The 15,842-nt window shown below is 55.4% G+C and overlaps 1 protein-coding gene across 2 annotated transcripts in view; it reads left to right on the top strand.

The window, feature by feature from the left end:
• WSCD2 (WSC domain sialate O sulfotransferase 2) overlaps window positions 1-14,696 on the top strand; it is a 51,979-nt gene extending 37,283 nt beyond the window's left edge. For both annotated transcript variants that reach the window (XM_028116714.2, XM_028116713.2), the window contains 2 exons: window positions 6,194-6,394; window positions 12,616-14,696. In XM_028116714.2, coding sequence (XP_027972515.1) covers window positions 6,194-6,394; window positions 12,616-12,968 — 554 coding nt within the window. In that variant the 3' untranslated portion in view covers window positions 12,969-14,696. The remainder of the gene's footprint in view (window positions 1-6,193; window positions 6,395-12,615) is intronic.
• Window positions 14,697-15,842: the final 1,146 nt, after the last annotated feature.

Genomic DNA, 15,842 nt, shown 5'->3' with positions numbered 1-15,842 from the left:
CTGAGCACTGCTGTGCTCCGGACATACTTCCTAAGTGTGGTCTCCCAGCAGACATTTACGCAGCGCCGACTGTGTGTCAGGAGCTTCGTGTAGGTTCAGATGGCCACGGACAGACTTCCTTGGCCCACCTCCTGGGTGCCAAGAGCTGTGCTAGATGCTCCATTTTTAGTTAGCTCTGCGTCGGACGTAGGATGTGGTACCATTTCCCAGATGCAAACACCGAGGCTTGGAGAGAAGAGGTAACTTACTCCAAGTCACACAGATTGTTTTCAATGGGCTGGTGAGGGATTCTACCCTAGGGTGTGCCAGTTTCAAAGCCTACATTCTTACAGTTCCCATCACCCAGGCAAGAAGGCCCTGGGGGTTCTTACTGGGGAACTGAAAACCATGGGTGTAATGCCCATTGGATGTGAGGCCCCCTCCCAGGTCTGGCAGAGGGGACTATAAAGGAAGCAGTTCTGTTTGTGAGAGGTTTTGTCTATACGTGGGGCAGCCCGGGGCCGTGGGTGTTTGTGTCTGTAAACCAGACGAAGACCCCCTTCCTGGCTGTGTGACTTTGAGCAAGTTTCTGCACCTCTCTGATCCTGCATCATCATGCGCAAATCAGAGATCACAGTATGTACCTGGTGAGGTCATGGTGGAAGTTAATGAGTTGCTATGTGTAATAACCTTAGCCCAGAGTAAGTGTGCCATCAGTGTAGGCTGTGACTAGTACGGTCTGGGGGCCAGGCACTGGCCAGGTGCAGCTGGTGTTGACATCCCTGAATCCCAGCTCAGGGAGAGCCACGGGGGCATCCGTCTGAGGGTGAGAAGTGGGAGGGAGGAAGGTCAAGAAGGATGGAAAGGGGCAGGTTGAAGGATGGAGTTAGCAAGGGGTGTAGGGTCTGCCTTAGAATCCCGACTTTTTGTATGCGGATGAATTTTTAGTTTTGGCGTAAGCCATCATTTATTGAGCACGTACTATGTTAGAGGCTCCACGCTGAGGGTTTGTCACTCTTATACCAGGATTTGAACCCAGGCTTGGCTGGCAGCAGTATCTACACTTTTAAACACCATGTCGTGCTGCCTTTATGGGGGCTGCTGGGAGGAACCCAGGCAGAGTCTGGAATCTCTCCGGCTTGTCCGGGAGAGTGGCAGGGAGAAGCAGACTCAGGAAGCATCCCATGGCTGGCCCACATCCTAACCTTCCTGGGGCTGGGGCAAGAAACCTCTTGATGGAACTCTAGAATGTGACAAATATATGGGTCCTTCAGGATCATCAGTCCAGGGATGCAAAGTGGTTTCATCTCATGTGTCCGTTCCCCTGAACCCCTGTTTTAGATCGATGTGTTAAGAAGGATTCTGAGGTTCTCTTGTCTTTCAGAAACAAAGTGCCTTAATCTAGTAGTGATGCCTGTTGAGGGAGTAGAAGGGGGAATGGTGGGCTATGTGCCAGATATTAGCACCTCTGATCTAACTCCACCTCCTAACTTCAGACAAAGGGAAACAATCTTAAGAGGGTGTCAGGGGCTTGAAATCTTCAGACTGAACTCTGTTACTTATCAGGTATGGGACCTTAGGCAAGATTTCTTTACTTCTCTGAGGTTCAGTTTCCCCATTTATAATACGGGGATGTCAATAGTGAACACACAGTGGCTTTGAAAAAAATATATAAGACAATGTGTGTGAGGCTATGGTGTTAAAATAGCATCAGTCCGTCCTGCTAACCCCAAGTCCCTCCGCACATCACCTTTGCAGCTGAGAGACACTTAGCTTAAGGAAGTCCTCAAACCCTGGGGGGTGGAGCATGGGGGCGGGATTTGCCCCACTGGCTGGCCGATCTGCTGCCCCTTTAGCACATCAGACTCCAGGTAGGAGGAGGTCTTCATAGTTTGAAAGCATGCTAGCCATGTGCACGCGGCTTTCCTCTCCCTGGGACATCGGTCCCTGCCCCCACCCCAGCCTAGCTCTTCTGCCTGGAAGCCCGCTCCCCAAGCCGCAGGTCACACCCCCTTTGCAGTATCTCTGGCAGACCCACGTGTCCTCCTGTCTCATTTTCCTCGTACCCAGGGCCCTCCTCCATCGCGGTCCTTATTATTATGAATACGTCACGTCGCTGTTAATAATACTAAGCATCGTGGGTGTTTATTGCATGTCTGCAATGGGCCCAGCTCTGGGGTGGGTGCTTTATATATTTTGTGATTCAGGCTCGGGCGGGGGTGTGCAGAAGTGGACAGGACCCCCCCAAGAGGAACGGAGGGAGTCCCAGGCAGAGGCTCTGGGGGTGGGCAGAGAGTTAGGGGCAGCAGGGAGGAGGCAACAGTGGAATCGGTCGGTGACCCAGTTTGGTGGCTCTGGACGGTGGGAGAGGTGAGGGCTGGGAGCGTGATGCGGGAGGGGCAGCCAGGACTGGCTGGGCAAGGGCCCTGAATGCACCCTCTCCTGGGGTCACAGGCCCGGCGGGGAGTGGGGTTTGGAGGGATTTCAGGCCGAGGAGTGGTGTGCTGAGATGGGCATGTGTGAAATACCCTCTGGCCACAGAGCTTGGATAGGATGTTCAGCTGCAGGGACAGCAGTGGGGACGACGGAACAGTGGGAAGGGCATTAGGAGCCCATGACTGGAAGTGGGGGGCCTTGGTGATGGGCCCGGAGGGGGTGGTTTCTGTAGGATGAGCTGATGATCCAGGGACTCGGGCCGATGGGAGGATTTTTGCGTTTCCTCCCTTGTCCCTGCCGCTAACTAGCTGGCTAACCCCCACCCCGGCTTGAAACCTCGATCTCAACCTCTGTAACAAGATTGCGTTGGGTGGGTGACCCCCAGGGCCCTCCTAGGTCTGATGGGCTGCTTGGCACTTTCTCTGCAACCCTCTCTTCTCCTATCCTGGCAGCAGCCTGCCCCACTGAGGGACTGCTGAGTGAAGGAGGGATGGAGGGAGAGCCTGAGCGGGTGGGTGGCTGGATTCTCCCCTCCTGGAATCCAAGTGTCTGTACCACTTGGGTTCTGCCTCCTCTTCCCGTTACCCAGAGAGGCTGGTCATCTGAAAAACATGATTTTCTTGGTGTCTCTGTCTCTCTGTCTGTCTCTCCTTCTTGGTCTTGCTCTGTCTCCCTCTTTTTCCTTCCTTGTGTCTCTCTCTGATCTTTTTCTTACTTTGTTTCTGTGTCTGCTTCTCCCCCCTCCCCTCTCCCTCCCTAGGCCTCCTGTCCCCTCTCTGTCCCTCTCCCCATCTCAGGGACCCCACTGGCCCCGAGTGCAGGCTCCAGCTCTGTGGCCTGAAAGAATGCAGAGGCAGGAGGGTCTGGGGTGACTGCCCAGAGTTGGCAGGGCCCTTCTCTGCTCCTGGGGGCCCACAGATGCGGCAGGGTATCCATGAGGCAGCCCCTCGGCCCAGGACCAGGACAAGGATTCCTGAGGACTGCCTCAAAATAGAGCCCATCATCCCTGGAGGACCAGCAACTTCCCGGGTACCCATGTGCAGAGCCAGGGTGGGGGGGCCTTTCCTGCCCTTCTCCACGATGGCTTCCTTAACGGCAAAATGCACAGGCAACTGTCATAGTGGCGGGGGCGGGGGGGCGGGGTGGAAAGGGGGAAAGGAGACTACATGGCTTATTCTCTCTGTGGCCCTAAACCCCCGAGTTCATTCATTTCTCCAAATCCTGGGACCATTGTGCGGCTCCTCAATCCCTCTGAGGTCCCGTGGGTGCCCCAGATGAGCTGCTATTGTGGTGAACCCTCAAAGGAACGGGATTGAAATATTCCACACTGAGACAATGGAGGAGCTGGGTCCTGCATCAGGGAGAGCGGGGAGGGGGCCTCCTGGTGGTGGAGTTCAGCAATTCTGCTCTGCCCCCCCGCCCCCCCCCCCACCCCGCCGGCTTGCATCCCTGATTGCTCCGTAATCACCTAGAGGGCCCTCCCTGGAGGACCATGGAGCAAACCTAGTTTCTCAGGCAAGCAGATCCCATGCGGGTTCTTAAAGGCTCCTTCCTAGACACAGAACTCCCGTCTCTGGGAGGCATTGTGCTAAATGGATTTTTCTCCATCTCCCGGCTTTTCCAGTGCACCTTACAGACTAACTTCTTAGGCGAACCACATCTGGAATCTAGAGCAGGTCTTTTCCGATGTCCATAGTCTTTGTATCTTGGTAAACACAGTGCTAGGTTGATTCCGTCATGTAACAGAAATGGGATCTAGGTCTCACACAGCAGGAGCGCGGACTTAAACTCGTGTGACCACTCCGCCAGGTTTCTGTTTATCTTCTCTGAGAACTTGTATGCGTTCTTGTGTAATCCCCACACATGTTTTTCTCTTGCTGTGCCCGTGCTGAAATACATTTTGGCAAAGATAAAATGCAATTCTCGTTGGGAAGGTCCTTGTCTGAGTCATGAGGCGCTTTACTGAGGGCATGCATGACTGTGTACCTTGAAATCAGCTCCCAGTGCCACCTTGTGGGTCAACATCTGTGTCCCAGGCTCAGCTCTCAGGCTCCCAGACCTCACTCCTCATTGTCCCATGACAATTGGTCCATGGGCCTCAAAGGTTTTGGGTGATTATTTCCTCGTGGGCAGGGGCCAGTGCTAATTTGCAGGGCCAGTATACTTCCTCCGGCCTCACTTGGCAAGTCCCAGGATGGACTCTGGCTCGGGAAATGACGTTCCATTCCTTGTGACCCCCGGGGTGGGGGGGGGGGAGGGATGTACCTTTCCTGAAACCCGATCTCCAGGAACAGGAGTAGGTACCATGCTGGCCTCATTTGAATCTACCTTAAAAGCCTCAGAAACCTTTGTACGTGGGGCAAGGGGAGGTAGGGTGGCTTCTCCGCCCATCATGGCCCCCCAAGACTTGTTCTCATTGAGCTGCCATTGACTGAAGTCATCCTCTGTGCCTCATTGATTTTCTCAAACAGCTCTGTGAAGGAGAAGGGGCATGGTTCTGTTTTATAGATGAGGAAACAGAGGCCCAAAGAAATAACACGGAGTTGGAGACACAGCCATTATCTTGAAGGCCGCGTCTGAGAACATTTCTACTTGGCTTTTCAAGACGCCATCCAAGTGCCTTAGCTCCCAGGGGAGCAGGAGGCCCAAGAACTCAGTCTCAGGTGCCTGGATGGCTTGGGTTTGAATCTCAGCTCTGCGTCTCGCTCGCTCTAGAGCTTGGCCAAATTCTTTGATCTCCCTGTGCTGCAGTTTCCTTATCTATAAGACCTCTCCTAGAATCATTGAGAGCATGGAGTTGCCTAACTAATAAAAGGCTCAGACCAGTGTCCGGCACACAGTTGGCACCAGAGAAACATTCCCCCACAACCCACAACTTCTCTCAGTTCCTCAGCTTTTGAAAGGAAAATATCATGTCCCGCCGCCTTTTGCTTAAATCCTTTTTCAGGGCTGCCTAATCTTTGTGTTCTTAGTACTGAGCTCTCCGTCGCAACCGCTGCAATCTCATTTGGCTTTGCACTTCCCTCTTTTCTGCTCTCAGAAGTCATGCAGCGAGACATTTCTTCTGACCCACCCCAGGACCTTCGCATGTGCTGTTCCCAGCACCGTTCCCGTCCTCTCTTGGGCTAATAAATTCCTCCTTCTCCTTCACATGTCAGCTTAAGCCCCTCTCCCTGTAGGAAACCTTTCTGGATGCCACCTCACTAGGTCAGTGATCTGGGCTAGGCTGCTGGGGCTGCTCAGCCCCCGACTGCAGGTTGCACCCATGTCTCTTCCACGAGTCTCTCACCACCTGGGACCAGCAGCCTTCTAGCGCCTCACACTGATGGCAGAAGCACACAGGAACAAGCATGTGATGCACCTAGGGACTGCGATAGAGACGTACTTCTGTCCTCCTTCAACTGGCCAGAGCGAGTCATACGGCCATGCCCGGGGATGGAGATGCCCCCCAAAGAGGGCTCCCCCGGTGTGTCCCTGTCAGGTGCTTCTTGGGGCACCTGGGCATTAAATCTCTGCCTCCTCTGCAGCTTGCTGGCTCACTGTGTTCGTGGATGTCATGATCTGCCTGATCTGGCTCCCAAAGACAGCAAGACCCATGAATATTTTTGCAGATTTTATTCCCAGACGTCAGCACAGTGCCTGGCCCAGAGTAGGTGCTCAGTAAATATGGGAGGAGACGAGTGAAGATGGGGGGAGGACCCCTGAGGCGGCCTGGGGGACTGGGCGGGACTCACCTCCCTGGGCTCACTGCCCCGTCCCCCGTCCCTGACGGCGGCAGGGTTCAAAGGCGAGCGGGACCACTGGCGCAGCGGCAGGACCATCTGCATCAAGACGCACGAGAGCGGCCAGAAGGAGATCGAGGCCTTTGATGCCGCCATCCTGCTCATTCGTAACCCCTACAAGGCGCTCATGGCGGAGTTCAACCGCAAGTACGGCGGTCACATCGGCTTTGCTGCGCATGCCCACTGGAAGGGCAAAGGTACAGCTGGGGTGTGGGGGGGTGCAGCCAATGCTGTCTGCTGCGAGGGACCCAGAAGGGCTCCCCGTGGCCCACCACCCCCTGAGCAGCACCTGCTGGGAGACGGGGGATGTCACAGCCCGGCCGTCAAGGGCCTGGGCTCAAGAGCAAGACTCCCTGGGTTCAAACCCCAGCTCCATCCCTACCTCCCTGAACTTAGGCTTGTCCCATCTATAAAATGGGGGTAATAATGGGGGGGGGCTCTTAAGAATTTAACCCCTTAAAAACAGTAAACGTGACTCATTATGGAGATGAAGATCCTCATGTAATTGATACGGGATGGATGGAAACAGTTTCAAGAGCCCTTTCCTGGGAGGCAGGAGACAAGAATCCAGCCCATGGTCACGAGGTCATTTAGGAGCCCCTAGAACCACCGCTAACAACTCTGGGTTGTGGGGCTCAGAGACGTTAAGTGACTTGTGCCAGGTCACACAGCTGGGAAGTGACAATGTTGGCCCCCCAGCCGTGAATCTTAATATGATCGGGGTTTGAGATTCACCTCTGGCATTTAGTAGATGACAGCTTTGTGACTGAAAGTCTCACTCCAGAGCCGGTGGCCCGCGATAATGGTGAGAGCTTCGAAGTCAGACCTACCCTCTAGCATCTTGAGTACCTTTAACTCCTCTGGCTCTCCTCAAAATCCCATATCCAGTATCACCCACATCTCCGTCACTGTAAGGAGAGTCTTTAAACCCCACAATTAACCCTGTTTTAGAGATGGGACAAGCTAAGTTCAGGGAGGTGAAGAGGCTTTTCCAGGAGGTAGTGGACCTGGGGTTTGACCTCAGTTTTGCCCCTGAGCCGAAGCCCTTAACCGTTGTGATAATGGATGGGACGCTATGTCGACGGAACAACGGGATCACTCAGTCCAGGAGGTGTGCTCCGTAAATGTGAGCTCCCTCAACCTTAGCCTCCGGGAATCAGGCTGCTCCAGCCTCAGCCTTGCGGGGTGCTTTCTACTTCACCCCTCCTAAAGCTGCTCTAAAGCCCCCCCCCCAGAGGTCCTGCGCTTGGCAGCGTGGTGTTAATGTGGCAGTCCAGCCATTAATGACGTCATTCCTTAAAACCCTTGCACCTGTCTGGCCAACGGTGCCCTGGGCTCCCAGATCAGTCAAGGGGGTCCTCTGTCCCTCCCCTTGCTTCACTCTCCATCTCCGAGGGTGGAAGCTTAGGCAGGTGGTGACATTTGTTCTGTTGTTCCACCAATAAATCAGACACCTCTTCTGGGAATAGTTGAAAATGAACACTCCTCGGGGCCAGGCTGAGAAGTCTGCAGGTGCACTTGGCAGAGGCCTGGCCTGAGCAGAGACCTTTCCTGCCCAGCTGGAAAGGACCTGGGGGTGACCAAGCCCAAGGGTTGTCAGCCCAGCCACACGGCAGCCACACAACCCTGGAGGAATGTGGGCAAATTCCAGGGCCCCAGCCACACCAGGACCATTGCTGGAGTGGAATCTGGGCATCTGTATTTTTTTTTTTTTAAAGCTCCCCGCTGCTTCTAGAGTGCAGGTGGAACCGAAAACCACTGATTGATCCTCTGTTGATTAACAGGGAAACTGAGGCCCAGAGAGGCGGGGACCTGCCAAGGTCATTCGGGACCTTAAGGGTGGGAGTAGAATCCAGCTCTCTGCCTCCCAGGCATCCTGCTGTCCCCAGGGATAAGGGAGGGCCCTCACTTGGGAAGCTCTGAGCACTTTGCATTCATTAGGTCATTTAAACCTAAGGCCCAGAGGAGGTAAGAAAGGCTGCCCATCCAGGTGGCATTCCATTGCACAGGTGAGAAAACCATCCCAGGAAGGGAGCAATCCCATGGCCAAGCCTCCCCCCACCCCAGGCTTGACTGAACTGGGATTCAAGCCCAGGCATCCGCTCCCAGGCCGTCTCTTACCTGGGGGCGACCCTGACTTTGTGATGCGTTCACAGCTTCTGACCTGGCTTGGCACCTGGTCTCAGGTTCAGGCAGTTCTAATCTTCTTCAGGGCAGCTGGGAGCTTTCAAACGGCAGATTAGTGAGGAGTCAGGACAGGCGGAACCACGGGGCTGCAGGGCAAGGGAGAGGGGAGGTTCCGGCACGCACATCTGCTGGCGGGGGCCTGGGGTCCCCCACAGTAGTTGGGGATGGGGAGCCTTCTCCCTTCCTCCCCTCCCAGGCTGACCCAGGTCTTCAGGGCTCCAGGAGTCTTCCCCAAAGAACCCATTTCTTTCTTTGCTCTCTGCTTTCCCATCTGGTCCCTGTAGGCCCTGGAGTCTGAAACCCTGGCTTTAGGGTACCCGCACCAGCCACAGCAGTAGCCCTGGGAAACTGGTTAGAAATGCAGATTCTCTGGGCCCACCCCGACCTGAGTCAGAAACTCTGGGAGGGGGGCCTGGCAAGCTGTGTTTTCCCAATCCCTCCAGATGTTTCTGACGCACCCTCCAATTTAAGAACCACCACTTTAAACCCTTGCTGCTCAGAGTGGGGTCTCTGCAGCAGATCCTTGACCCCACCTGGAAGACGTCTTAGAAAAGCCCGTCTGAGCCCTCAGGCTCCCTGAATGGGAATCTGCATTTGAACAAGATCCGTACCCCCCCACCCCCAGCAGCTTTCCATGCACGTGAAGGTTTGAGCATCACTGCCTTAGTATGTGAGGGCCCCCCCCCCAAGAGCAGAGTTCCGCCACCCTGCCGGTGCCCCCTTCCCATGTAGAGCTGGGGCAAGGCCCTTGCAACCCTCCCTGCCCCCCCCGCCCCCCCCTTTTTGGTTCCATAACGTTAATTTTACAATCTCCCTGGAGTGGGTCCAAAGCAAAGTTTTATGTGATAGGATTACACAAGGTGAATTGTCCTGGATCTCTTTAATGAAACAGACTGTGTTTAATGATTCCACGGGGAATTAAGCGCAGTTAGGCTATTCATCAGGCCCTGGTTCCTCCCGACAAGAGGAGGGAGCGCAGAGGGGCCGGCGGGACCCTGCTAGGCGCTCGCGGGTGACAGTTCGGCGAAACCAGCGCCGTGACCCATGGTCCAGGGCTCAGCGTGCCTTCGTGACCCATGGTGAAGGGGATCCTGTACTCATCATCATCAGGGCTGTTTTTATTCTTCTTCCCGATGTAGTAGTTCAGGAGCCCCCAGGGAGGAATCCGGGGTTGGGGGGGGGGGGTAGGCGAACAGCTGTTGCTGAAGCAGCCTGGGGCACTCGAGTGTTGTCAGTGGGAAGCTCTGACCCAGCTGATGGGACATGAGGGGGTGCATCTTGGTGACGCCAGGGCATCTGCATCAACAGTCCTTGTAACAGCAGTCGGTATTGAGGGAGGACCTCCTGGTTCCCAGGCCCGCGGTCCTTGGCTGTGTGCTTCCATTCCATCTGTACATGCAGGATGCAGGTCTTAGCACAGTTGTTTTGCGGATGGGTAAACTGAGCCACGAGGAGACCGACTGAGATCCCCACGCTGTCACAGCTAACGTAGAGAGGAAGTGGGTCGTGAATGCTGCCAGTCTGCCTCCAAAGTGGGCTGTGCACAGACCCCGAGTCTTAGATGACACCTGAAGGAGCTGATCCAAACAGGAGCTCTAGAAGGGCTTGTAGGAGGGCGGGAGCCAGGCTCAGTCTGGATAGACAGGGTTCGAATCCTGTTTTGGGCAAACAAGGTATGGCCTGGAGCAGCCTCCTTCCCTCCCCCCCCCGCCCCCCCGTGTGTAAAATGGGGCTAGTAATCCCCACTCTCCAGGCTTCTTGGGAGCAGAAAATGTAAAGTGACAGACACACAGCAGGTGCTCAGGCCCCATAGGCTCCCATCCCAGGGCGATCTGCCATCAGCAAGGGGGCCGTGCCAGCTCCAGCCCATCCGCATCCAAGGCTGGGGCCATCCTCTGCAGGACCCTGACCACCATGCAGACAGGTCCTCCCTCTTCCTTGAGGACCACTGTGCAGCCCGCCTCCAGCAAATACTTGAGATGGTTGGTCAGAAGTGGCCAAGCCTAGAAATCTGACCTGCATGCTCCTGGGCAACGGAGTCCCGCCTTCATCCACCTGGGCCTCTGCCATAAGAGCAGCCCGTGTGCTCAACCAGCAGGGATGCAGCAGGGAACTCAGGAGCAGGCAGATCCTAAAAAGAAAAAAAAAAAGAAAATTAACAGATTATGTACATGCTCTTATGTTTTCCTAATCACTCAGATACTAATCACTCAGATACATCTGGTCTTAACCCATTACAACAGTGTGGGCGCAATTAGCCAGTTACCTTGTAAATCATCTATCGTAAAGATGAGAGAGATCCTTGTCCCTGGCGTGTTTCCCTAGCAGCGGTGGTGGTCTAGGGGGGCGCGGGGGGGGGGGCGGGGAGAAGGAGCCTCACCCCAGGGTCTGATGAGTTTTGCAAAGAAACAGGAGCCCTTTATCATGTCACAGTTGGGCGGTGGGGAATTCCAATTTAGTTCAACAGCCGATTATTGAGCCCCTGCTGGGGGTAAGGCAGTGAGTGGGAGGCAGTAGGGGTGAGGCTGCTGGTGCCTGAAAAAGATCAGGACCTGGCCTCAGACAGGCCTGGTCTGGATGGTGCTGCCTGGCTGTGTGACCTTGGGCCAGTCACTTCCCCTCTCTGAGCCTCCTGTTTCCTCACTGGTGATACGAGTCAACAGTAGCCCTTTCCTTTCAGGGTAGTCTTTAGGATTAAATGAGATCCTAGGTACCCATCACCCAGCCAAGGAGGAGGCTCGAGTTACTAAGAACGAACTGGGCTCCTCCAGCCTTCCTTGGGAGACTCACAGACCCTCGTTCAATAAGCAGATCCCTCTGGAGGGTGCAGGGTGGTGGTGCCACTGTGAGAGGCAGTGAGTCTGGCTTCAGGGTTTCGGGGCACCTGCCCTGTGATTGGCCAGCGGGGCTCAGGACCCCTTTCTCCCTTCCCGACGTCCTCCGTGACCCCGCCCCCCTGCCTGCCGCAGTTACCCGGCTTCTCGTTCTGTCCATTTCAGCAGCTCCAGGGCTGGCTGGTGGCTCTTTGAGGTCCTCTCTGGGGCTCCCCAAGCAAACACCCACATTCTGTTGTAGCCTGCCTTCAAGTCAGACCATCCTAACACACCTTCCCCAGGCTGGTGGCAGTCCCCCTGCCAGATCACCACAGCAAGGTAATAAACTGCAAAAAAAAAAAAAAAAAACAAAACAAAACAAACCCCAAACTGTAATAAAAAGAACAGTAAGGCAGAGATGACAATATAGATAATCCGACTTAAACTATACCCCAGCCCAGTCTATTGGAGAGACAGACAACATATGTGGGAGGTGTGGAGGGGGGCAGTGAAGCCCAGAGACCGCACCCGGCTGAGCCTGGGGAGTCCGGGAAGACGATGTCCCGCCTCAGAACAGAATAATGGCGGGAAGAGTAATAGGCAACATTTACTGGGTACGGGGCGCCATGCTAAAACCCTCATAGGCTTGCTTGTTTGTTTCTGGGCAAGTCCCTTTTATTTATTTTTGGTTTTATTTAAGTGCCAGTTAGTTACCACATAGTGTATTATTAATTTCGGGGGAGAATTTAGGGAGTCCTCAGTTGCATATAACACCCCGTACTCCTTACATCAAGTGCCCTCCTTAATGCCCTTCACTCAGTGACCCCATCCCCCCACCCAAACCTCGTATGCTTTTATCCACGTCTCTGTACAAAGGTCCTGTTAGCACCCTGTGGGTAGATACCATTACTAAACAAGATAGCTGGGACTACACAGGGTAACTTGATAGTTAAAAGCCCAGACTTTGAAACCAGACTGATTTCAAATCCTGGCTCTGCCAATTAGTAGCTGTGTGACCTTGAGCAAGTTCCTGGACCTCTCTGTGCCTCACTTCTCTGTTAAACGAAGAAAAGGCTGGTAACCTGTCTCACAGGGTTGTCGTGAGGCATAAAGCGAGTTACTAGCGATCCTGCTACAAATGTATATAAAAATAGAGTAACATGCATTTATGGAGAAGGCTGGGCCAGGCCTGCGGTGAGCACCCAACCGGGGCTCCTGTTCTCCCCAAAGAGAAGGAGAGGCTGAGAACGTTCCCGGCGGCAAGCTACAGCATGGAGGTGGGAGGGAGCAGGCCAGTCTGGGGATCTGAAGGAGCGAAGGGTGTTGCCGTAACTAAACGTGATTACAGCCGCCGCCATCTGACCCTGGTCCTTTGAGCCCCTCCTCTCTCTGACTGGGCCCTGCCCCTTCTCCCCCAGAGTGGCCGGAGTTCGTGAGGAACTACGCCCCGTGGTGGGCCACTCACACACTGGACTGGCTCAAGTTTGGCAAGAAGGTGCTGGTGGTGCACTTTGAGGACCTGAAGCAGGAGCTCTTCATCCAGCTGGGCCGCATGGTCAGCCTGCTGGGCGTGGCCGTCAGGGAGGACCGGCTGCTGTGCGTGGAGGGCCAGAAGGACGGCAACTTCAAGCGCTCCGGGCTGCGCAAGCTCGAGTATGACCCCTACACGGCTGACATGCACAAGGTCATCTCTGCCTACATCAAGATGGTGGACGCGGCCCTCAAGGGGAGGAACCTCACGGGCGTCCCCGACGACTACTACCCTAGATGATGCGTCGGGTGGGGAGGAGGGCGGAGGCCAGGTGTCCCCACCCAGCCAGGGGGTCTCGAGATGCCCTGGGGACCCCCTACCCACCTGTCCTCTCTTTGGTTTGGGGACCATCCCCACGGCTGCTGGTGGCCCTCAGTGAGTTTCCTGCATGACGAAGGAAGCTCAAGGCAAGAGACCGTCTGGGCACTCCCCACCCTACTCCCAGCCCCCCTTGGAGGCGGAGGGGGCCGCTGGTTTGGGGGCACTCCAGCCACATGGACCCTTTCCTGTCTCCTGTGCCCCTGACCGCACCCCCTTGAGGGTCCCACCTGTGGGAGGGAGGGCTCACGGTGTCCCCGAGACGTGGGTGCCCCATTGCAGAAGACAAGGATCTTGATTCAAGCGCTAAAGGGACTGCTGCAGGAGAAAGTGGCCCCGGATGCTCTTCCCTTCTGGGCTGAGCATTCACGGCCTCCCCTTTTCTCCTCCACCCCCGGGGAAGCAGTGGCACCAACGTGGACCCAGGCCCCCTTCTGCTGGAAGAAGGGTCTCTGACATGCGGGTGGGCTGCGGAAGCAGTGGTGCTCCCAGGAGCTGAATGGGCGCCACCACGTGGGCCCCAGCTCCCACGGCTTCTGAGAAACAATCTGGTTGCCGGACCACCTCAAGGGCCAGAATGCTGCCCTTTTCTTCCCCCGCTATAGCCAGGAGGGGACCTTGGCATCTTTGATCCTGTTTCCAGAGTTCCTCGGGCGCCAGCAGTTAACCCCCGGATGGCCACACGCCACATGCAAAACCTTGAGTAAGACTGACGGCCCCAGGGGCATCTCTCCATGGTGGGGCCCATTGATCCTACACTGCCCTCTGACCCTTACCAGGGGGTCCTTTACTATCCAGGTTAGAGAGCCAGGAGTGCTCCAAAGTCAGGTGGGACCTTGACCCACAGAGACCCCCACCACCTTCCCAGACTTCCCTTTGGTCATAGTCCCATGGGGCCAGCTTCCTGGAGATGGTTCTTTAAAGAATGGGGTGGTTCTTCCATTTCCATAGAAACACTGTTCCCTTGGGGGTAAGACATCAAACCAAAGGATTCTCAAGGACCTGGGTTGCTAGTCATCGGTCTTAGAAAGCACTGATTCAGGACCCCAGTTCTGGGATCACCGTACCACCTCGGACCACCAGTGGTTTCACCTCCAGCCCACACCTGCGCCTTCCCCTACCACGTAGATGCAAAAGCCATAGGTCCCAGATCTTTGCTATTCTGTCTGGAGCAACCCCCCAGTCAGCCCCTCTGAAGGCTTGGGGTGCAGGTAAATGCTCGTTCCCAAACACCCGAGAGACTGGAGAAGGCGCGTGTAAAGAGATATATTTTTTTAAGAGGAATATAACGAATACATTCTGCCCCTTGGCACCTGGCCACGCAAAGAGAAGAAGGGCTTAGGGATTGGGCCTGTGGTTCTCCTCCCTGATCCCCTCATCTGTGGGATTTGGCCCCCCGCCAGGGCCCAGCCAGCGGGCCCTGAATGTATTTTGTACCATGTTTCTTTCCCCCAGCTAATTTCTAGTCTTTCAAGAAGCAGTAGAGGGCGTGGCCTCCCCTCCCACGTGGATGTCCGTGCTCTCTGGGAGACCCCGGGTCCGAGACATGGGCCCATTCGGCTGGTGGTCACCTCGGGCCACAAGCCTCTGTCTGAAGATTCCTCAGGTCAACACCATCATTAAAAGCGAGTTTTGTTGATTATTCTACCACATGATAGAGTGTTGTGTAAGGCGAGTTCACAAATGGGCTTTTCTCTTTTTTTTTTTGGTAGAATCATTCTGGGGCCAGTAGTAGGGGAGGGGGGTGGGTGGGTGTGTGTGTAAAATTGTGGTCACCTGCCCTTCTGGGTCACGAGACTGTGTCCCCCATGTTGACGCAGTGACTGCCCCATTTCTAAGCTGTGAGCGCAGGCTCCTGTGTGTGGACTTGAGCGTGTGGGGGGGGGGGGGGCGGGCCAGAGTGTGGGAGCCCCAGGCCAGGGAAGGAGCCTGTTGTGGAGGGGTGTTTCCTGCCTCTGCCCTTTGTCCTCGGTAAGTGTGCGTGTGTGCGGCGGGTGCGTAGGTATGGAAGAGGGGATCCAGGAGGGGTGTCCTCTGTGTGTGAGCAAGTATGCGGTGCTGTGCACTTGTGTGTGCAGAGAAAAACCAGTGAAGGCACAAGGGAGAAGGAGCAAAGGCTTCTGGGAGGAACGAGGGTTTATATACTGCCTTGTGGACAGAAACAGGGAGGGAGGTGGTAAGCAGAGCTAGGGAGGCAGAGACTTCTCCCCATCATGGGGAAGAGCTCTGGAGGAGTAGGGGAGGCAGCCTACTCCCCCGCCCCCCAGCCTGGGGTTCTCTGAAGTAGGGAGGGGGAGGAAAGAGCTCAGAAAGGGCCGGGGGGAAGAGTGTGAGGTTGTTCCAGGGCCAAGGGCAGGGTCTTTCTCTTCTGACGCTTGGTGTTGGCTTCAGAAATTCTTCTCTGAGGACTCATCCAGCCCCAGGCTGAATGCTCCAACCCAGTCTGACCTGGTCACAGACTGAGCCCCAATCCTAGAGTCTTGATCTTGTTGGACAGCTGAGCCCTAATTCTGAACACCTACTGATCCATGATCCTGTCTCATACTGATGCCTGATTCCAGCCCCACAACGAACCTTGGCCCTACCCATACTGAGTCCCGACCCAGGTCACTGGCGACACTCCAGCCTGGGTCATAGGCTAAATCCTGACTTGCCCCCAAACCAGTGCTGATGGTGTGTCTGGACCGAGCCTGAATCTGCCACAACTCTGATTCTGGTTGGAGACTGAGCCTCAGTCCTGGCCCTGGAGGAGTCTTTCCCTTGGTCCCTCTGGGCCCTCATCCAGCCTCAGATCGA

The sequence above is a fragment of the Eumetopias jubatus genome, unplaced genomic scaffold (genome assembly GCF_037043125.1).
Source record: "Eumetopias jubatus isolate StellerSeaLion01/CBP00866 unplaced genomic scaffold, mEumJub1_p1.0 scaffold_16, whole genome shotgun sequence".
In the NCBI taxonomy this organism is placed as follows: domain Eukaryota; kingdom Metazoa; phylum Chordata; class Mammalia; order Carnivora; family Otariidae; genus Eumetopias; species Eumetopias jubatus.
Note: the sequence above shows the minus strand (reverse complement) of the source record. Positions and strands in the feature narration are given on the sequence as shown.